At 38.0% G+C, this 23,196-nt stretch overlaps 2 protein-coding genes across 3 annotated transcripts in view; one reads left to right on the plus strand and one right to left on the minus strand.

The window, feature by feature from the left end:
* TSG101 (tumor susceptibility 101) lies at positions 1 to 22,469 on the plus strand. The gene is made up of 10 exons (XM_051804410.1): positions 1 to 140; positions 2,883 to 2,967; positions 4,826 to 4,891; positions 5,483 to 5,646; positions 7,009 to 7,135; positions 10,017 to 10,083; positions 11,824 to 11,918; positions 17,337 to 17,539; positions 18,976 to 19,215; positions 20,348 to 22,469. The coding sequence occupies exons 1-10, from the start codon at positions 99 to 101 to the stop codon at positions 20,435 to 20,437; spliced, it is 1,179 nt and encodes a 392-aa protein (XP_051660370.1). The 5' UTR covers positions 1 to 98; the 3' UTR covers positions 20,438 to 22,469.
* LOC127478540 (L-lactate dehydrogenase A chain) overlaps positions 22,294 to 23,196 on the minus strand; it is a 6,768-nt gene continuing 5,865 nt past the window's right edge. For both annotated transcript variants that reach the window (XM_051804411.1, XM_051804412.1), the window contains exon 8: positions 22,294 to 23,124. In XM_051804411.1, coding sequence (XP_051660371.1) covers positions 22,960 to 23,124 — 165 coding nt within the window. In that variant the 3' untranslated portion in view covers positions 22,294 to 22,959. The remainder of the gene's footprint in view (positions 23,125 to 23,196) is intronic.

Genomic DNA, 23,196 nt, shown 5'->3' on the forward strand with positions numbered 1-23,196 from the left:
CGGCGCCGCTGCCGGAAGCGGGCGCGCGGCCGCTTCCTGTGTTTATGTAGGGTCGGGCCGGCGGCACCGGGAGCGGCACCGGCAGAGGGGCGGCCGCCATGGCGGTGTCCGAGAGCCAGCTCAAGAAGATGCTCACCAAGGTGCTGCCGCGGCCGGGCGGGCTCGGCGAGGTGTTGGGGGGGGGGAGCGGGGCCCAGGCACCGGGAGACTGTGGATGGAGTTAAGGGAGGAATGGCGCGCCGATGGCAGAATAGCCCTGCGAGACTGCAGTGCTGGGCTGGGACACTGCCAGGCGCCGTCGGGGGTCGGAGCACGGTGTGGGTCGTGGGGCTGTGCAGTGTCACTGGTGCTCACTCATGGAGGGGGAAGGCAGGGTCAGCATCGTTCCCTGGGATGGGTGGGTTTTATTATCGCCGGTGTTCAAGGAAACGAGAACAGCTCTTGGAAGGCAAATCATTAATCACATCATGAATCATACAGAGCCACGTATGCCGCTCTTCAGGTGAAAACTGGGCTTTGTCCAGCAGCCTGAAATGAAAACTCCAAAGGCTGAACACACGGGGAGTTATGGGTTGAAATGAAATCCCCTAAGGCTGAATATTTAGGGGGAGGTTATGGGTTTGTTTGGGGGAATTTTTTAGCAACATTTAGTTATTTTATTTGCACAGTTTTAGAATGAAATACAGTAGTTGAGAATCTGATCAAAACAGAAGAAACGTTATTAAAGGGTCTTTCACCTGCATGGACTCATAAGCAGATTCTTTTATTCAGCTTGAAAATGAGTGTTGAATGCTTAGTCAGTGTCAGCAAGTGACATCGTGTATGTATTTGTATATACTTGTCTTTTCTAAATTAGTCCACTGTCCTCATTTCCTCACACTTGCCCATTTTATACTCCCATCTAACTTTCTGCAAGTCAGTTCAAAGTGAAATGTGCTTGATAGCTGATGAACAATGAAGATGGTGTTTCACTCGCTACCTTATGTTTATTTTTCTAAAATAATTACACTTCCTGTTCTACAGAGAAAAGTTCAGTGATATTTCCCATATTAAATAGTTCAGTGTGTGAGATAACAAAAGACCCCTAGTTCTGGTAAATGTAAGCACTTAATTTACCTTCAGGTATTTAGCTGCTGTGTGATCTTAAAAAGCTTCATCCTTCTGTGATCTGTTACCTGATATGTAAAACGAGGGGGATGCATTTACCATCTGAGAGTGGAGGAGGAAAAATATTCTAGAAATTAGGAATTCAAATTAATCAGTTTTAGTCACCTTTGTAGTAATGATTATTTTCCAAAAAGATCTTGACATGTCTTGGAAATGGATCTAAGTATGGGAATTAACAGCTCAGGTACCACTTAATTTTTGCTTGTGGCAGTAGCTGAAATCTTAGAAGTGTCTCTCTACTCATGATTCATCACCCTCTGTGTAAAAACTATTTGCAACAATATTACTTTTCCAAAGGAGGCTGAGATGCTTTGTTGCAACCCTCCCATCAAATCAGCACCCAGGGGTTGACTGATCTCCATGCTGGTGCCTCCCTGCACACACAGGCATCCCTACTGGAAGGGTTGCTTTCTCTCCCACAGACCAGCATCTTGCAGAGAGACCGTGTGGCTGTTTTGTCCCTGGTCATTTCAGGCAGATAAGTCACAGCATCACCCAAGGTTCACCACAGCATCACTCTGCAGGCTGAGGTGGCATTATGGGAAGCGGCGTGGTGCCTTCAGCTCTGCTCAGTAAATACAAGTGGTCATGCCCAGGAGGAGCATCCCTGTCAGTCTCTGTAGGTAACAGGAAGAAGAGTTAATTTCTGATTTTCACAACTCATAAATGTTTGTCAGATGCAAGGTGACCTTTAGCTGTGGCACCACAGTTTGCTCTTGGATCATGTCTGAATTAATTTGTTCAGATGTTGTTAACATTTGAGAGCTTTGGATATCAGGCATTTCGTTGTTCTGGGCCCTTTGTCTTCCTGAAGGCATGTCTGTGTTCCTTAAGACATCTGAAGATTGCAGGTTTTTTTAATTGTGTTACAGTGAAAACATTGTCCAGGGACCACATTGCTGGCTTTTCTTTTTAATAGTATTTATTGGGAGGAATGGCCACAAGGCTAAAAAGCTGCACTATGTGGTGAACCAACCTTTTGCTACCCAGGAGCTTCTCCTTTGCTGTCTCGGGGTTATAGTTCTGAGACTGCTACATTCTGTTGCAGTGTGTCTGTGGTTTACAGGTCATCTGTGCTCTGAGCTACTCTCTGCTCCTGATAAAAGGAAGGGGATGAAATCAGTATTATTACTGGTAATATTTTGCCTTGATATGTCTGCTTTCTAGCCAATAAAATACATGAAAATACTAATCAATGATGCTTAAATACTGTGTTGCTTTGAAAAGTGCTGTGAAAGATACCTGTGGGAGTCAGATCCTAGATAAGTTTTTATCAGGAATGTTCAAAACATCACTATATTTTTCTGGAGATGCCTTATTTTTCTTCTTTCTCAAAATACACACGTATCTCTCAAATCCTGCTGCTTAGAGTAGAACACGAAAGAAAATGGAGTAGCTTTTCCCAAATAACTTATGTGTGGACCATTATTTAAGACTGAAAACATCTTAACACTTTGTTAAAGTTTGGTAAGTTGTATAGGCAGTGTCAAGCTAATAATGACAGATACAATAATGACAGTGACAAGTTAATAATGGCAATGCCAGTAATAGTGTTCAGTTAATGGACAATTAAATTCTTATTCCAAACTAAGAATGGAGAAGAATATCCATATATCGGTGTAAACTCTCACAGATGCAGTCTATTGGGTAAAATAGAATTAAATTACTCTGGAAGTGTAGTCTCTGAAGTAATTTCTATCTCTTTTGTTTTTCAGTATAAGTATAGAGACCTAACTATACAGGAGACAACCAGTGTTATTACTCAATACAAGGACCTCAAACCTGTCATGGATTCATATGGTTAGTCACTGCATGAGAAAATTTTTGTTATTGAATTGTTGATGCTTTAGATGCATTTGGTAGTTTTTATGGGGGGAAAAAAGAGATTAAAATCAGAAAACATAATTTAAGTTTCTCTTTTTGGTCTTTGACATCAGTACTTCTTTAGAGGCAAAGTTATTTTCTAAAGTAACCTTTCTGTATTTCTTGGTCTGTCTGATATGCCAAGAAGTGATGCATTTTTCACAGTTTAGCTTTTAATCACTCGGTGATGTCATATCTGTTGGTGTCCTGAGATTGCTGGTGTCTTACAAATTCAGCTGTGCTGCCATATAAAGATATTTTTAGAATTCTGTTTAGAAAGAACTGTAAATTAATGAGCAAATGCTTCATTAAAAATAATTGTGGCAGTCCATAAGAGTATGCAGAACACATAGTCAATATAGAAAATTGTCATGAGGGTTTTGTAATGTAAATTACTGATGGCAGTCACTGTTTGTTAGCTATTTTAAAGGCTCTAAGTAAATTTTAATTTAAATGTGTTAAGTGAAGATGGTGTCTAGAGTTAGCTCCATGAGGGCATGGTTTCACAGCATACAGTGAGCCAGCATAGCTGCTGAGGTCAACCTCCTTATGATCACCTTTTTTAACTGTCAGCTGTGGGATTCCTCTGTGAGTTAATTTATGTTACCAATACATCACCACAGATTTTAAAGCCTTCTGTTTTTAATATTGTAAATTTGAATTCAGAAATATTAAGAAGGGGCATGGACAAGTAAAAGATAAATTAGTTCTAACTTGAATAGCTGCAAGCCAGCAGCTGTCACAGAAATAAAAATTCACACAGTGACTGGAGAAACAAAACAAGAGGGAAAGGACTGTGGCTGGAACAGCTTCACAAGTTTGAGGATGTGATCAGAATTCCAGATAGCTTTGAGCTGTAGCCATTTGTGTTACCTAATGCTTTCTAAGCTGCCTGGGAGAGGCTAAGCACAGAATCACTTACAGATAATCCATATTATTTGTGGCAGTGACATAAGTGACAAGAAAATGATTACATTGCTTTTGAGATAATTTTCAACTTGATATTAATAATGAAATATATGCCCCCATCTAAGTCCCAACATGTCCTACCAGCCTTTGCAGAACTTTAGCACCACAACAATTGTACACAGTAAGCTATGTTTGAAGTATGACTAGAAACTTTCAGGTGAAATTAGGAAGACAAGAGCTTTCTCAGCAGAAGCTGATTTATTCAGCCAAGAATACTGTATTGGATTAAAAGTAAGAGAAAACTAAATACAGCAACTCAGTAAATGTAGGTCAGAGTTCTTGTGTGGTTTGTGAACTAAAACAGATTTGGCAGTCAGTCAAGTGCTACTCATTTTTTCCTCTTCAGTGTGTTATTGTTTGGTTAAATTACCTTTACTGACTCTGTAATAAATGCCTGTGGCCCAGTAATTTTCAGTACTCTTGCTGATCTGTTTGTTTGGTGAAAGCATAAGAAATTCTTTGCAATCCTCAGATGACAGCTGTTTTCTAAAATTAAGTTTGAGTTCAGATTATCTTTGCAGCAATTTGCATGATTTGCAGTTTGTGAGGTTCCAACATGTTTTACTTGCTCTCTGAATGAGGAAACAGTTTTATTTGCAGTGAAGGTAGTTTGACAATAATTAGTCATTCATTTCTCAGAAATGTGTTATTCATAAGAAGTTACCTGACTGTAGACAGTCATTTGCTAGTCCATAAATGTGTAAGAGCAGAACCTTTCAAGCTGAGTTTATATGGATGTAACTTTGAAAACTTATGCCAATAAATATAAGAGGTATAACCTGAGTAAAGATTAACATAGCAAATGTGTGTGTTTGTTCCATTTCAGTTTTTAACGATGGTTCATCTAGGGAGTTGATGAGCCTCAGTGGAACCATTCCTGTGCCTTACAGAGGTATGCATTTATTATAATTGTCATCACCCCTTTATTTTCCCAAATTACATGAAAAATTATTTAGATTTGTCTTGGTTCAACTTCACTGCTTTGGTGATCACTATTTTTCTGAAATTCTTTACTTGCCCAGAGCAAAATATTTTAAAGAAATTGTTCCCTATTTTTGCTGCAGAATAAAATTTGAATGTTGAGCATTACTTCTTCAGTCTTGTACAGCTCTGTAACATCTTTTTTCTTTCGGTACTGCACATTTTTCAAGCTTGTCAATTGAATGAGCAATAATGCAAACTATGTACTGCTGCAGCTAATGATAATTCAGAGTAGGATCTAGTAATGTTGCATTGTAGAACAAATGAGATAATGTATTAGTTGCAAATGACAGTTGTAGATCACAGTTAAATTGTTCTGAAAATGTTGAGTTGGTGGCCATAACATCAGCTATTCATTGAATGTTATTAGTAGATTTTGGCTTCAGCTTCTAACTGTGCAGTTGAGTTTGATGGGTTTAGGCATTTTTTTATAAATCTGGATACAAGAGGACAGTTGAAGAGTTGGAATAACTTTTAAAATCTTTCAAAACATCTTTTCTAGGTAACACATACAATATCCCAATTTGCCTGTGGCTGCTGGACACCTACCCTTTCAACCCCCCAATTTGTTTTGTTAAACCCACTAGCTCTATGACAATAAAAACTGGGAAGCATGTTGATGCAAATGGAAAGATATACCTTCCTTATCTGCATGAGTGGAAATATGTAAGTACAGGGAACCTGAAATTCTCAAATTGCTCAGTTCTGCATTCCTTGAGATAGTTGAATCATTTTAAACAAAAGACATTATCCCTTCAATTTGAGATCCTAGACCATTTTTAAAATGAAGACAACTGCTTATTATTTGTAATATCTTAAAGTTCAGGATGTTTCATTCTGGGTCCCTGTAATTTAATGTAGTTGCATCTTTAGTTGCAGTTTGTCTGATTAAACAGTGCAGCATAAAGGCATCCTTCTGTGGCAGAACACTGTTGTGAAGACTTGTAAGATAAGAATATTTACAGAAGGGAAATTATAAATTCTCTTAAAACATCTCTGTGCTGAATTTAACCTCTGTGACTAAAATGCACTTGTGTGAGCACTTGGACTTTATATAGTCATTCCTTATGCCTCGAGTATGTGGATATATTTGCTTTTCCAATGAATAGAGGTGTTGAGCAGTGCAGGCCTCGTAGAAGTTGTGACCAAAACGTGGACTTGTAAAGAAGATAACCTGTGCTGACGAGGTTAGAAGAATGGTACAAAGCGCACAGTTCATCAAAAGGGAACAGCAAAAAATTTATTAAGGATGGGTGGTAGGTCAGCACTTGCATGATAATAATGGAAAAAAGCTGCCCAGATCAGGATACAGGTCTCCCACTAGCAAGAGGATCATCCAAGGTACAGGGGATACGTAATTCTTTCAGTTTGAGAGGCTGGTAAAAATAAGTAAGTGGATTATGGAGCTGAGAAAATTTGGAAATGGGATATTTCATCTGGTACTACATTCATGATGCTTGTTCTTATTTTGGCAAAATGGAATCATGTCTATATTAAGTGTAGTTATAAACAGAAAAGCCTAGTTTAGCTATATTTAGAGGAGGTTTTTGCCACTCCTTAGTGGGTTAGAATATTTTTTCCATTGAGACATTCTGCACCAGAGAATAAGCTATGATATGTGAAATTGAAAGGTCTGAAAACTTAGTGACCTGCACTTTTTTCAAGTTGGAAAGTGAATTTAAATTTGTAAAATATTATTATAATCCACCATTGGACAGTCATCTTCAGTCATTTATTTTCCTGGAGTTGATAGGGAACTGTGTATTACCCAGTTTATTCTGGGTGTAGATGTGGCTGAAGCTGTATTTTGGCATAGTATTTTAAATACCACCTAGCTGGGTTTGGCATCTGTAAAAAAATCCAGAAAGGGAGTTAAATATGCACATATATACACATATATATATTTTAAATATTTAAACCCACAATAAAAGGAATGTTTTTGAGGGCTGTAGGTATCCTGTTGTTGCTGTATTCAGTTAAACTCTCTGTTAGAAAACTGAACAACTTCTGATTTGCTTTCCCTCCCAGCCCCAGTCAGACTTGCTAGAGCTGATTCAGGTCATGATTGTTGTGTTTGGAGAGGAACCTCCAGTCTTTTCTCGGCCCACTGCTTCGTCGAGCTACCCACCATACCAGGCAACAGGCCCTCCAACTAGTAAGTGCTCATTATTTCTGCAAATAATCATATTAATATTCCACAGTGGTTGTTACCCTGCATAGTTTTTCAACAGATTACACATTTTACAGTAGAATGACTTTGTGTATTGCTGACTAATGAATTAATCTGTGCTGTACTTGGCCTGGTTGGACTTGATGATCTTAAAGGTCGTTTACAACCTAAAAGATTCTATGAGTCAAAGGATGTGTGTGTTTTTTAGGGTTTTGGAAGGGAAAAACCAAGTTTGTATTAAAAAAAACCCAAACAAAACCAGAACATACAAACAGAACATTCCCCCAAGCTCCACAAAACAAGCAGTATCCCCTCAGTATTCTGAGATAGCCTTTAAAAGAGATTAGTCAGGTAACTGTTATTTTAATCTTATTTATTCTGATAATACACATCCCTCTGTTAAGTTTCCTGCAACCGTTGATTTCATAAACAAAGGCATGCTTATTGCATGTGTTTCCTATGCCCATGCTCCTGCTTTGTGAGGTTTATTTTTATTCTTAAAACATGCTGGCTGAATAAGAAAAAAAAAACCTGCCTTGTGATTTTTTTTTTTATTCTTCTCTGTTGACTTGGTGCTCTGACTTGGTACCCATTGTTATTTCCTTGCAAAAATTCTCAAGACCTTTTACATCTTGTATTTATTTAAACTTGTGGAGGCATCTTATTTTAAAGACTGGGGATAGATGGGTGGGGCAAAAAGGGAAAGGAGGAAACAGAAAATCCAAGAAATTCCCCCAAGAGGAGACTGCATTGGGTGGAGTGGACCTACTCAAGCCAAGGACTGGGGCAGGAGGGGAGGGGGTTCAAGTTAGCTGGAGATTCTTTAATGATGTTATAAGAGTTCTACTTTAACTTAATGGTAGAGTAGCTGTATTTGGGGTTATTTATTTTTGCTGTATTTTTAAGGCTGTATACTTTTGTATCAAAATATGGCTTTTACCTGATCCTAGTGTTACATATGAAATGCTGAAGTGCTATTCATTGCCATTTCCAGCAAAAACCATTTTTAACAAGGTCTTAGGCTCTTAACCTGTGAGAAAAGGGGTAGCAAATATAAATGGAACCATTAGGAACAGTCAGATAAAGGCAGGTGTTTCAAGCTTTTTTTGCTTGTCCAGCACTAGCCTGCCTGTAAGAGCACTAGGTGGTTGTGTTGTCCTGAACAGTGGGTGTCAGTGTAAGTGTAGTTTTAGTAGAGACTGTGACTTGTGCTTTAAGGACAGACCATCAGTTGAAACACACTTGATTACTCTTGTAGTCATTCAAAGCTGAAGTACTTTGAATTACTGTTTTGAATTGAATTGAACTGAAGTACTATGAATTACTTCATAGTTGAAGTAATTTTAGTGGAAATGTTTCAGGTCTTTTAAATTGTTAATAGCTACTTAATTTTCCTAGTGTAGTCAGACTTTCCTTATTTTACAGACATTTAAGATTTGGGTTTTTTCAAGTTCTACAGACATTGTGTAAGAAGAAATTAAGCCCTTTTACAAAAACTGTAATCATTTGAAAGCATTCAAGGGTGAAAATAGCTCGACTCTTAAAAAAAAGCTATTTAATGTAATATTCCTAAAATTGCTGGAAATGTGGAATAAGTATGTCTAAAACATGATTTTTGTCAGCTTTTCAAGAAGAAACTTAAAATTGTGGAGACTGTTAAAACCTTGGACATTTATATGTGCTGATAACTGATTTTTAAAGTATAACTTCTAAATAGCAGAAATTGCTGGGTAGGAACATGGTTGGATTGTTAAGCAGTTAATCAGCTGTTTTGAAATTCAGCAACTCTGAAGTACTCAAATTATGTACTCATTATTTAGTGAGTAAAAAACACTGGCTACATTAGAAAGGTCGTCTTATTTTTTCAGCTATTATATAAGAAAGCTCCTCAGGTGTCATCTTTAATACCATGACTTTTTTTTTTTTTAAGTTCCTTGGCTGGAGATCTTTTTTTTTTTGTATTCACATTTTACTTGGTACATCAACTTCTTGTGCATTTTTTAAATCGGTATCTATTTTTATCCGCACAGTACTTAGTTAAAAGTAACGATTAAGAAAAAAATCAATATATTAATAAGGTTATATTTATGTATAAGGAAGAACTTGTTTACATTGGAGGTGGCAGAGCATTGGAACAGGCTGTTCAGGGAGGTCATGGAGTCTTCCCCTCTGGAGACATTCAAAACCCAGCTGTACATGTTCTTGTGTCACCTGCTGTAGGTGACCTTGGCAGAGGGGTTGGACTGGATGATCTCCAGAGGTCCCTTCCAACCCTAACAATTCTGTGATTCTGGGAAATAACACAGTGAGAGGTGTCCTAGCTAGCTGTTCTAAGGAATGTCTAATTGAATTCAATTACAGTTCTCACAGTCTCCCTCCAAACTCTTGAAATACTCTTGAAAATACTTTAACCACAGTTGATAGGTAGAGGTAGGATCTTCAGAAATGCAAAATTTGCCTCTGTTTTGTTAAAATGTGCTTAGTTACACAAATGAAATTCTAACTGGTCAGTGCATGGTGGGAAGGTCTGCTGCAGTTTAGTCCTTTCTGTGTTTAGAGAGGGAGCAGCTGCCTTGGTCAGTGGACATACCAAATATCTGCACGTTTGCCTCTTGCTGAGCTCCAGGAGAGCAGCCAGGGAAACATCTGGGATTGTTGTGGAAAGGAGTAGTGTTAGGGGGATGCAGGGTGTGTGGTTTTGAGGGAGTTTGGCCACTGAATGACTTCTCTTTACTCATTTTTCATTGTGTTATATTGAATTCATTGTTCAATAAATTTTGAAAAGCATCTTACTGCAGCTTGACATATCATGGTATGTCTTAAACTTCTGAAATGTAAAAATATGCAAAATCCTTGTTTTATTTAGCTTCCTATGTGCCAGGAATTCCAGGTGGAATATCTCCCTATCCAGCACCAAACACTCCAAACCCAAGGTAATAATCCCTTTAAACCAACATCAACTATTTACAAGGTAGAGAGTTTCAGTGAATAGTATCTAGTCTTAGTTATATTTTCTTATGACATATTGGTTGTATAATTTTTCATGTTAGCAGGGTTTTTTAAAAGTGAAGGCTGAATTTTTGTCAACAGCCAAAATAAAGTTGGAGGAAAGTTTAGCTTTCTTGATGTTGCTTCAAATACAATATACTCAGGTGATAAATACATTTTGGAAATTATTACCTAACTCCCAGCTGTTATCTTGCTTTGTTTTTATATCAGATTAGTTTTTATAATGTTGATATGTTTACATGACATAGAAAGAAATGAGCTTCTACAAGTTGGGGGTTTTCTTAGCATTGTTAATCTTGTTTTGGGTAATTAGCAACTCAAAAATTGACCAAAACATTGCTGGGTTAATACAAACCTTGACTCCAGCATAAATGTGGGCTGAATTCAGGGCTCTCTTAAGTGAATTTGAAGGACACAAAATTACTTTAAAAGCTTTTTATTAATGTAAACCAAGATTTTTGTCCTCTAAGTGTGTTATATAATAGTTTGGAATAAAGCTTTTCCAGAAAACTTCCAGTTCTGTCTTAGTAAATAGCAAGATGTTGATTACTGCCTCCTAGTGTATGCCTACATTTTTTTACATCATAATTAATTGTTTTGTTATTAATATCCTTGTGTCTTGAATTTGTGTTAGGAGCATATGAAGAGTTGAAGAGTTGTTGTTGTAGTATATTAGGGGGTTTTTTTCTTCTTTTTTTTTTTTTAATAAAAACTTTTAAACCCCTGCAAGGATTGGGAAGGGGAAGTGTTATGTTTTAAGAGGCAAAAAGTAGGGATTTTTATAAGTTCTTATGGCATGTTTTTTTCTTCCTACATACATTTATTTAAAGTGCTCTTAATGTTTGTACAAAAGTGATTAATAGAAGAACTAATTTTAAAATAATTTATGAATGAACAGAAAGGTTTTAAGACCTATTAAGTTTTCAGTTACCTAGAGAGAGACAGAATATGCTTATTCTATATTTTACATGTTTTCTTGGACCATTTTGTTTACTTGTATGTACATTTGATACTCTGCTGCATGCAGGTGTTTGTCAGTCTAGCACTGACTACTTTGAGTCCTTGTTTCAGTTGATAGTAAATGTATTTTAGAAAGGTGTTCTAACTGTCATGTTTTATGCCATCTCACAATTGCTTCTGTCAGCAAATTAATACTTTTGCTTTTCTATATCCTTCAGAGCAGGGCTGAGAATTTCTGGAGGAGTTTTATTTCACCTCAGCCATACTTGGAACCACATTTTTATGTTTATTTTTAGGTTTAGCAGCTCAGCAGTCATCGTGTTAACTATTCTTATTAAAAATTATTAAATTGGGATTACTGATCATGGGTTTGTAGCTAGAATAATTTCATGTGAATACTTTTGGGGTTTCGTATAGCAAGATTAAGAAATTGAACAGAATTTGTAATTTGTAATAATGTAAAGGCAATAACTACATAAAGTTTCAGATTAAATGGTATCTGAAATTATATCAGAAGTATAAATTGTGAAAGATGTCTTAGCTTCTGAAAAAGTGAACTGAAAAAGAGAAAAAGTATAACTTGATCTGCAATTTAAACATTTTATTATATAAACAAATGTTTAATGTGGTGACATAAAGATAATATACATGGATGATGTTTTCCAAATAGTTACATAACATTAGCATATCTTTCTTTGTCAAAGTGGCTTCTCAAGCTATCCTTATCCAGGTGGTGTTCCATTTCCAGCAACCACTAGTGTTCAATACTACCCTTCTCCTCCTCCTGTGACCACTGTTGGTGAGTACCTTGGAAAGGATTTCTCTGAACTGAGGCTTCCCTCTGTAACTGATATGTAAAGAAATAAAATGGAAAGGGAATGTGTTGTTCTTATTCTGAGCTTCTGAAGTAATAATCTTTAATTAGGAAAGTTATTCAAAGGAAGAATAAAATATATCACACGTCTTGTTTCTTGTATTCTATTCACTTAGGAATTTGATAAATTCTTGGGTGATGCAATGTGTGCTCTATGAATATTTTGAAGAACACAGGATGTAACTACCTATTTTTTCTCACCCTTTAACTGGTGGTGACTTTTGATTGCCTGCATTGCTCTGTCTGTGGTTTAGAAAAAGACTTTTGTCATCATTTAAACGTCTCCTGGACTTGCTTTATTTACTCTTCATTTATACTTTTTTTACTCCAAAAGTAGTAGCTATCTAAAGCAGAGGTTTCCAGTGTGTTTGGAATGAGCTTCCTTTTTACTGAGTTTCTTCTCCGGCCTCTTCTCTGTTGCTTCTTATTGGTCCCTACTTGTCATTTCCTCCTTTCTTCCCTTCAGCAGCAGGATCTGGGGTATTGACTTGTGTTCTTTTCCCTGTCTACTGCTCTGTAGCCCTTTGCTGACACAATACAAGCTTTGTTTCCATTCTGAACCTCACTTTTAGTGTGTGTGTAGGAGACTGGGAATCAGTGCTTAATGTCATCTAGTTAAGTAGGAAGTTGGTGCAGTAACTTTGCAGTTGGTTGGTAATCCTTTGGGCACAGTTAAATGGTGATGATGTAGACTCTTGTAATGTTGTTCACATTATCGGTCCATTGTAGTCTATTTTGCACCATAATTTCAAAGTGCATCCATAGGTTCTTCATTTGATACGTGACACCTCCCAGTTATTTATAGAATGGCCTGGGTTAGAATCATATAATGTCTCTTCTCTCCAGAACTCTCTGTATTTCCAGATTTTCCGTCGCTTACATGGATACAAAGCAAGTTCATGGCTTGGCAAGAGAAGAAAGATGCTTCTACTTTACTCTTAATAAAATATTTGAGGAGTTCTTTTATTACAGAGTTTGGAAACAACAGTAGCTTGTGTGTTGTATTCTCTTTGTGCCTGATCCCATCCTTTGTGTCCAAGTTCTTTCAGCCTTCTGAATTAAAAAAGTCTTTCTTGAAGCTCCTTGGCTGCCTCAGTTGGTCCCCTGAGGTCACTCTGAGGTGATATGTGTCTGCCACACACACTGCAGGCACTCAAGTGCCTGAAATAGTGCTCAGTGTTGTGGGGCTGCAGTTGGATTCTGGAAGAATGAATGATCTCCACTGCTCTCATGTAGGGAGCTGGTAACCTTTCCAGGGAATGTTGGCTGTCTGCACTGTCTTTCTCAAACAAATCCAGTTTTGCTTTTATATAGTAGAGAGTTAATTTAAAATGTAGGTATGTTCTGTTTCATTTCTTTCCCTCGTTTTCATCCCCACTGAAGAGGAACAGAGGTGGAATATCTGCCAGAGATAGAAGGCTCTTCAAGTCCTGAGTTAGATCATGTGAGACCATGTTGTAATGCCAGGTTTTGTAGTGGCAATTTTACATTAGACTGATTCATTTGATGCAGCTTGGTAAAAGTCCTACATCTGTTATACCTGGTTTATCTCTTGTGCCAAATGAAATGTAAACATGTCTCTTTAATCATCCATTATATTTACAGTACTGTGGGTGTTTTTTGTTGGTGTGTGTATTTTGTTGGGGTTTTTTGACAATACAGTATTTTTTTTCCTTTCAACTGAAAATGTTTATTTCCTGTAGAGTTTGTTTATTTGTCTGTGGTTTATTGTGATAGTTTATTTAGGAGCATATCAGGTGCTACAGCTTCAGAGTTTTGTGGGCAGGTGGTGGTGGTGTTTCTTATAGTGAGCTTAGTTTGAGTTGAATGAAAATGCTCCTTCAGAGTAACTTAAGTTTTTAATAATTGATGGTTTTTCAAATAGTCCTTCAGGCTTTTTCTTTCTGTTCAATCATCTGCCATTAATTACCTTTCTGATGCAGTTCCTACTTCGATGGTTCTGTAAGGTTACTTCTGAAACCAGACTCTGCCTGGTAAAGGGTAAAGGTCTCAAGTGCTCTATGAATTTATTGACCATGTGCCATAAAATCTTCCCCAGGCTGGGCTAATTATGGAAGTGGCAGAAAATGCTACGGGTTCATGCTCTTTAAGAAGATACATAAAATCTACTTGAGCTGTATAAAATAATGCTTTACATGTTCAAAGACCTCTTTCCTATCTGTTGGCATTTCTGTGTGAACTTTCATTGTGTTGGGTGTATTGTGATTTTATTTTTTCTGTCCTACTTTACTGTTAAAGTGAGCCTTGTATAAAATCTCCCTGAGTGAGGGATATCAGGGAAAAAGAAAGTAAACATCAGTTCTATTGATGTTGGTTCTGGCAGATTCTGACTTTGTGTTAGAGAATAATTCACTATGTAAAGTAAACAGTAACTGAAATCATGCTAATGTTGTTTTTGAAGGGAAATCAGGCCTTTTTGACTTGAAACAATTGTCTGCCTAAAACAGAAAGTCCTGAAATCCTTGTCCTAGATAGTTTCACTGACTTGGTCTAGGTTTTACTTTTCAATGTAGAAAGTGCTGTTCTTTCTCCTTGTCATAAGCAGCAGCATTGGTGGATTCGTGGTTTGTGTATATGATGCTTTTTGACAACTTCTATTGCTGGTTCTAATAGTTAACCAAATATTGCAAATTACCTTGTTTACTGGTAAATCAGATCAAGTGTTGGGACATTCATATTTTCCTGAGGCTATCTTTGCACCATTTGATTAATAATTCAATCTCTTTATTTTTCAGTAGTAATTAGCTTGTTTTTTTAAAAAATTGCACATATTCTGGTGCAACTTGTATGTAAGTAAAGTGCTCATGTTTGTAGTGATCAAAATCTATATGTGTTCTTAATTTTAGAGGGCTCTGATGGATTAGTAAGCATGATGTGCATCTTCCCATAGTTCCTGTGATTTATTTGCATAACTTTATTTTTCTGCATATCTGGCTTGGTGTAGGTTTTGTGGACTGGAGCAGAGTAAAAAGAGTAAGGGAAGAGATACAAATTTATGCAGTCTTGTTTTGTTAGCAGAAGTCCAGAAAATCCTCAGGATGTTTTAAGGATACAAAGATGTGTAGTCCTGTCAACAGCAGTTTGCATTTGTTAGTATAACAATGCCAAGACACTCCAAATAACAATTTTTTTTATGCTATGTTGATACCTTAACAGTAAATTTTTAATCTTTCCATTCAGATACAGTTTTCTAAAGGCAGAGTTAAGATTTTTAAACTGTTCCAGATTTTTAAACTGTTCTGGATTGTTGCTGATTCTCAGGAAGATATCCAGCCTACCCCAAGAACACTGTCACTAAAGATCCCACCTTTTTCTTGAATAACTAGTGAAATTATTGTAATCTTATTTCTAGCTAATAGTAGTTCAGTTAGAGTACTGTCAATAACATATTCAAAAATATATTTATCACTGGTTACCTTAGTGTGATTTACTCTAAAAATGCCAGTCTTTGAACTATTTTGTCTAAATGGCAAAACTAATGTATGCTTTGTGTTGCTTATCTTCTTTTGCCTTTTTCTGAAGGCCTGTGATTATTAAGAAAGATGAAGAGGTTTATTGGATTTCAGCTGACTTGAGACACTTTTCTGAACTTCTGGGAAGAAAACCAAAAGATATGCTGAAGACTCTTGTCTTCAATTATACCAGATTCATGGGAACCGTGATGAATATTTTTTCACTTTGTAATTTTTTGAAACCTAGGGTCTGGGGAAACATGATGTACATAACACTGTAACAGTTTCAGGGGTTTGATAGCCTTGTCTCTGTATAAGAAGATACTCTGGTAAAAATTCTTTTTGCAGATTTTTTTTTGAGCTTCAAACCTCTCTGCATTTCACTCATAAGGGTTGTAAAGTTTAGGCACAAAAGCTGCTACTCCAGTTTTCCCCACAGAGGAACAGTTGATGTGGTTTGTGATAAATAGCACCAGTAGCCACTTTACATTCTCTAGAGCACTCTGAGTTTCCTGGTCTGCAGATACATGGCACTTTCTGTGACAGACACAAAGCACTTACCTTTCTGTTTCAAAAGGTGTTAGTGACAGACTCTTGAAATTATCCTTGAAAGGCTGATTTGCAAAAGCAATATTCAGTTCTCCTGCCCCATTTGCTCACTTTCTTACCCATGGGGGTGCACTGTTCTTGAACCTGGAGGAAGTGATCCTTGAATATTCCCCAACTCTCTTGGACCCCTCTTTCCTCTAGCATACATTCCAATGGAATTCTTCCAGGAGGCTGCCTGAAGAGGCCAGTTAGCGCTCCTGAAGTACAGGGTTGTGATCTTATTCATTGCCTTGCTGTCTCCTTGCAGGAGAACTCTGTGGTCATGGTCGATGCAGCTGAGGCTGCCCCAACCTTCACATCTCTAACCAGACCTTCCTTGTTAGTTAAATAAGGTCCTGGCACACCTTTCCTTTGTAACAGAAAGTTATCACCACCTCTTTCCAGGAGCCTCTTGGATTGTTGTGCCCAGCTGGGTTGTCCCTCCAGCAGGTGTCAGGGTGGTTGTAGTTCTCCATGAGAACCAAGGCCTGAGACTGTGAGGCTGCTTCCAGTTGTCTATAAAAGGCCTCATCTATTTCCTCCTCAATAATGTCACCGTTGCCTAGTCTGCCCTTTAATCCTAACCCATAAACCCTCAACTCACCATCCTCCCAGAGACAGAGCTGCATACATTCCATGTATTCTTCTGCATAAAGGGTAACTCCACCACTTTGCCTTCCTGGCCTGTCTTTCCTAAAAAGTATGTAGCCATTCCTGTTAACATTCCAATCATGCAAGGTATCCCACCATGTCTCTGTAATTGCAGTGGGACCAAAGCCTTGCGACTGCACACAGATCTCCAAATCCTCCTCTTTGTTTCCCACACTGCCTATATTGGTGTACAGGCCCTCCAGTGAGGTATTCAAGGATGTCTGTTTCCCAGGAGGGGTGCAAGAGGATACTTCATAATCACTTTCTGAGCTGCATTCCCTTCCCCAGTCAGGCTGCATGGATGGTCTCTATAACTCTCTCTCTGTCTTTCCTAGTTAAAAGCTCTCCTTACCAGGCCAGGTAATCCTGAAAAAAAAACCAAACAAAAAACCAAAATAGTAAACTGAATGAATGGATGTATACTCTTAAATTTACTTGTGTTTCTTTGAATGTATTTTATCTCACTGCAGTTTCTTCACTGCTTCTGAAAATTGTTAGGGAAAGCAGTTTATTTTACTGTCTCACGTTGCTGAAGTACAACAGCAAGTTGGCCACTTTTTATTCCAACTGGCTTTATACTGAAGCCACTGCAGCACAGCTAGTCTTATGCCTGTGAAATTTTCTTGTGCAGGACCCAGCAGAGATGGAACCATCAGTGAGGACACCATTCGAGCCTCCCTTATTTCGGCGGTCAGTGACAAACTGAGATGGCGGATGAAAGAAGAAATGGATCGTGCACAAGCTGAACTCAATGCCTTGAAAAGGACAGAGGAGGACCTGAAGAAAGGGCACCAGAAACTGGAAGAGATGGTAACACGCCTGGATCAAGAAGTGGTAAGCTGAGATGGACCACTGCTCCTACCTGAGCGTTCCTAGTAGTGAACAGAGGCATGTAATTAATTAATTATTAAGCGTGATAGAAATAGCAAAGTTTCCAGTGTTTTTTCTTTCACAGTTGGGGCGCATGTGCTCAGATGAAAGCAAATCAGAAATAGCAGTGTCCATAAGATGCAGTGTCCTGCCTGTATATTACAAATGTCACTGCTTAGTAGTAGAGGAACAGTATAATTTTCCCCCAGCTTTCCTGAAAACTGTTAGTGCTGTGAGATTATGTCATACTTGGGTATAACTTTCTTGATAATAATGTGCAACAGCAGCACTGGAGAACATGTCTGTGTCTTAGTGCAGAGAATACTGATTTTGGTCACAGCCTCCTTGTATAACCTGCAGACTTTTTCTTTCCCAGAGGACTCTCTTCTACTCACAGTATGCTCAGAAATTCCTGCGGTTTTTCATTAAGGCATCTTCTGCTTAGTCCATCTGCTCCTTGCACTGGTGCTTGGGAGTAAGATTTTGGGATTGATGAACAGTTTCTGAAATGAGTTTAGTGTTCAGATATGGTTAAAAAATAATTAGAAATTATTAATCAGGACTAGAGAACAGAGGATACTGTTATGTCACCATGTGAATCTGTGATGTGCCTACTTTAAATGTAGTGTGTAGTTCTAGTCTTTCCTATCTTGGAAGGAAGGACATAATAGAACTGCAGATGTTTGATGCAAAGGCAAGAAGGATGATCCAGCAGTATCAGACAGCTTCCATATAGAACATGACTAAGTGTGGTAAGACTAAAGTCTGGGAAAAAAGTGGGGGACAGAAAGAGTGGAATATGGTCGTAGTCTGCATGGTTTTGAGTGATATGAGGAGAAGCACAGTGGTGTACAGTCTGTTCCAGCGGGACATGAAAAATATCAGGAGGTAAATTCAAGAGTAGCAAAAGGAGGTACATCTCACACAGATGGAGGTTAATTATAGTTCCCTTTAGTGGGTAAAGCCAGCACGTTTTATGTCCTGTCAGTAGAGATAAGTGTTTGATCCGTGCTCAACAAGCTTGTATAAGAGCTTACTTCAGGAGACACATTCCAAAGAAAATACTTTGGCTTTGTTTTTATTATCTTTAGCTAGTTTAAATGGTTATCTTTCCTTATGTGGCAACTTGAAAATACTTAAAGACTGCTAGCATGTCTTCTCTACAGTTATAAATTGATAATGGATTGACATTATCTAAACCAGACGTTACTTTTTTAAAAGGAAAGTCTGAAATATATACACTGATAGCTCTTTCTTTTGTAAAAATCATAGTAGAGATAAGCAAAGAAGTAAAGAATCAAGTGGTATGTCTAAAAATCTTTCATCTAGACAATTATATCACAAGAAGACATTCGGCTCTCGAGACCTAAGAAGTAAATATACATCTTAATTGTTTTTAGGCTGAAGTTGACAAGAACATTGAACTTCTCAAAAAGAAGGATGAGGAGCTCAGTTCGGCCTTAGAGAAAATGGAAAGTCAGTCAGAAAATAATGACATAGATGAAGTTATTATTCCTACAGCACCACTTTACAAGCAGATCCTGAACTTATATGCAGAGGAAAATGCAATTGAAGACACCATCTTCTACCTAGGGGAAGCACTGAGACGTGGAGTGATAGATTTGGATGTCTTTTTAAAGGTAGGTTTCTTGGGATGTTTTTAAGATGTGCATTTTAAATGCATTTACTTTGAACTCTTTTGTTCAGCTTATTAATGTTTGTGATTTCTTCACTGAAGAGGATTGTGTAGGAACACGAATACTTACATGTTGAAGCATAAGTTTTAGAAAGTAATTTCAGAATTATGATAAGTTGTATAAGTATTATAGATATGAAGTCATTTATCATTAGGCAATGCAAGTGTCAACGTGATCTTTCCACTGGGCTTGCATCCTAATGCTGGAGCAACTAACTTTAAGGGTGACTGGAGTATTCAGACAGCTTTTGACTTGCAGTCTATGGATGCCTTTGCTGAGGCAGCTGGTAAAATGTTAGAACCCTAGGAAAAAAAGCAAAAAAACCCAAGCTAGTTTTGCATCTCTAGCAGAGACCTTTTTAGACAGTTTGCTCCCTTTCTTTCCTCTCTTTAATGCTGAAAGTTCATGATGTCTGATCTGAAAACCTTCCTTTATTTTGAACTTATGTGCATGGTGATAGCACAGGAAATAGATCTGTTGTTATTTTGAAAAGATTAAAGCCACTTTTTAACGTGGAATAAAACAACACAAAATGTGTACGTCAGTAACTTATGTTGCCATTGGATCTGGAAAGATTAGTCTGTACTGGGGCCACTGGCTAGCAAGAGTTACCAGTCCTTCCTTTTTCTAACAATTGAGGTTCCCCCCAAAGGTACCACTTAGGCTTTGCTTCCAACACCCTGTGTGCACTGCACTATACAGAGATGTATTATTTCATTCTTGTATGGCTTGTTAGTTCTGTTCAGCTACTGTTAGAAGAACTGTTGTCTGCCCCACGGGAAGTGCATTAGTCTGATTTCACCCTGGAGTACATATTACTACTTTGATAGAATACATGTAAAGTTACTAATTAAAATCACAAAAAATATACTGTAGTGATTGTATTTGTTAGCCACCTGCCAGTCATTTTAAGCCAAGAAAATGCCATGTGGTAGAATAATGCATTTAGTGTTTCCAAAAGCATCGTGTTTGGGTCATGGAATGTTTTGGACTTTGAAAATTTGTATTGCAATATAATTAAGTTTATATCAAAACTTTCCCAATAGTCAGCTGCTCTTACTCTTTCTTTCTGCAGCATGTACGTCTTCTGTCTCGCAAGCAGTTCCAGCTGAGAGCACTAATGCAGAAAGCAAGGAAGACTGCTGGACTCAGTGATCTCTACTGAATTCTCAGACTTTACCTGGGAAGTTAGATTTCCTTATGAAGCAGCCATTTTCTTGATATTTCTCTTAATCAGTAGGTGCCCAGAATAAGTTATTACATCATTCAAGTGTAAGATATTTTGAATCAATAATATATTTTCTTTTTGGTAAAGACTAGCTTTTATTAATGCACTTTCTATCTCCTGTATTCTTTGTGCTGGTGGACTTAACGCTGAATAAAACTTGTTGCATATTTTCTTCCTCTACAGAACTGTGTATGATGAGCTTTCTTTACAAGCAGGGCCTGGCTTATGCAGTGGCAGCTTAACCATACTTTCACTTTACTTCTGAGATTGGGAAGACGTTTCAGTTGTCCCAAATTGGACAAATCCACGTTTATTATAACCACTGAAAACTGAACAATCAGAATTTCAAGGCCCTGTTGTTTGACACAGCTGTTGACATCCAAGGATACTTTTCTTAAATGAGCTTAGTAACAGATAAATATTGACTCACCTATTCTACCATCGGGTTCTGGCCCTACTGGAGCACACGTCATGTATATTGCATTTTTCCACTTGAAAATACTAGGCAGAAGGAAGGCTGCTGCTGCATTTGGTGTTGTGCTCCCTGCCAAGCCAGGAACACACCAGAGTGCCACAGGAACTTGGGTTCTGGCTGCTTGAGCTGGGACAGCTCAGTGACAAAGCTGGTGGTTTAACAGAGCTCAGTGACAAGCCTGGTGCTCTAACACTGCACTGCCTGCATAAGAGGGTGCATTGTACGAAGCACCTCCCAGGCTGGAGTGCTGTAGAGATCCATGGTGCTGCTCTTGCCTCCTCCCAGCAGCATGCTGCAGTCCTCCACTGCCTTTTGTAGCTGCCCCAGCAAAACTGGGTTGAACACTGAAGTTTCTTGGTCTCAGCACAGTAACCAGCCTTTGTCTTAAGGCTTTTCATGTTACTGTTGGGTCTGAAGAGTTTGGAGTTTTAAAAAGCTGAATGAGGCTTACAGTTTTTACATTAAGTCCTGTGGATCTTCTGAAAGCTTTGAAAGTGGCTTCATACCATCTTCCTGTCATCTACATAGCAATAGTGACTGTAAGTAGTCATGTTTAAGTGCTCTCTCTGGGTGCTATTTTGGTCACTTGGATGTTAGGGAAAGTGGTACAGTGCCTACAGCTTGATTAAGTTGCTTCATGAACACTTTCAGCTTATTGTAAAATATTTTGCTTCAAGAAGTAGCACCAGCTGTAGTACATAGTAAAAATCTACTCTGGGCTGAATGAGGTGATCCATTCTTATCCTATGCCATGTCCTGCTGTTAGAAAAAGCTCAGAGTAAGGCCTTTCCCTCCTCTCTGTCATGCGGTGTTTTGAAATGTTACTGACCAGTAAGGTGATTCATTCTTCCTGCTCTAACTATGGAGTTGTAGGAGTAACTTGGTCATTGTTTCTATCCATGGCTGCTTTTCCAGAGGAGATGCTTTGTTATGCTTAGCAGCAAGCTGACTTTTTATGGATCCCAAGTATTTGATGCAGAGAGGGTTTTTTTCTTTATAATGCGACAAAGTAATGCATGTTTCTCCACTCCCCTCACATCATGGCAATTGAGCCTGTTTCTGTGCATCAAACTTGATTTCCATCTGAAGTTCTGAGTATTTAAATACTTCTATTACTGTTTTTTCATTCCTATCTTGAGACTGTAAGAAAGTTCACTACATAAATATCTGGAGCCTACAACAGATTAGCTGCCCATATTATTATACAGGTGCTATTTTTGTTAGTGTGACTTGAGAAATAATATTGTTTGACTTAGATGAGTGCAAGCAGAGTTGTTTTGGAGACCGAGCCCTAGAAAGAAAAACAAGGAGACAGAAATAACAGTTTGTGGTTTATTTTGTGTTGGAGCTGGTACTACAGTTGGACAGTCACTGTCTTGTTGCACAGAGAAACCATAACATTTTTTTTTAAACATGCTCAGGAGACAGAACTTACAACTAGACTGATATAGTACACAAAAATAAGGTTCTCTAAAAAAAAGTATCCACAAAAATTCCAAAGCAGTGTTAGGAAAATACACTTGGACCTATCAACAGTGAAATATTTAAGCTATTCAGCTGGCAGAGAAGGTTGGTCAATTGGCTTGACAATCCCTTAACTGCAAGAAAATAGTCTTTGGTTTCACACTGTGTAGCAATTAGTTAGTTATTCTTCTGAGCCAACATGAAACAAGATGAGGAAAAGGCAAAGGGTTTTTTAGGCAGTGCTGCTTTGAATGCTGGATTTCTGTTGTACCACTTCACTGAACAAGACTGACTAGGTTATCTAGCTCTGGCTAAGAACATGGGTGTCTGTGAGCAGGGAAAACCGTAGAATAGTTTCCTAATAGTATCTTCAGGAAACTCATTTGTTCAGATCTGAGCTTTTTGTGTGTTCTAGTCGAGATACATACATTGAAAGATTTGACTTACTTGAAAAGTGCAACGTAAGACAAACCACTAAACCCGTTAAACTGCAAAGAGCCAAAGAACTGCTTGGGCAGAATTAAAACTGTAGTTCCTTCTGGATTGCCCAGAGTGTATCTGCACTCTTCCTTAATTTGTCTTCTTCCTCAGGTTTTAGGATCATCTTTACTACATCAGTGATGCCATTATTGCCCAGTACGCAAGGAACACTTAGGAAGACATCCTCTTTTATTCCATGTAAGCCCTGAAAAGTAGGTAAGGATTATTAGGCTAGAATTTGTGCGTGTCTGCATATTTCACAGAATATCTTATGAGG

This window comes from Manacus candei, unplaced genomic scaffold, assembly GCF_025592945.1.
Source record: "Manacus candei isolate 608988 ecotype Guabito, Panama unplaced genomic scaffold, ASM2559294v1 h1tg000060l, whole genome shotgun sequence".
Classification (NCBI taxonomy): domain Eukaryota; kingdom Metazoa; phylum Chordata; class Aves; order Passeriformes; family Pipridae; genus Manacus; species Manacus candei.

Excerpts from the sequence above, each read along its gene's own strand:
- TSG101 (XM_051804410.1), top strand. The coding sequence starts at position 99 with ATGGCGGTGTCCGAGAGCCAGCTCAAGAAGATGCTCACCAAG. Across the intron at positions 17,540-18,975 it reads CACGCCTGGATCAAGAAGTG|GCTGAAGTTGACAAGAACAT; the intron begins GTAAGCTGAGAT and ends AATTGTTTTTAG. Across the intron at positions 19,216-20,347 it reads ATTTGGATGTCTTTTTAAAG|CATGTACGTCTTCTGTCTCG; the intron begins GTAGGTTTCTTG and ends TTCTTTCTGCAG.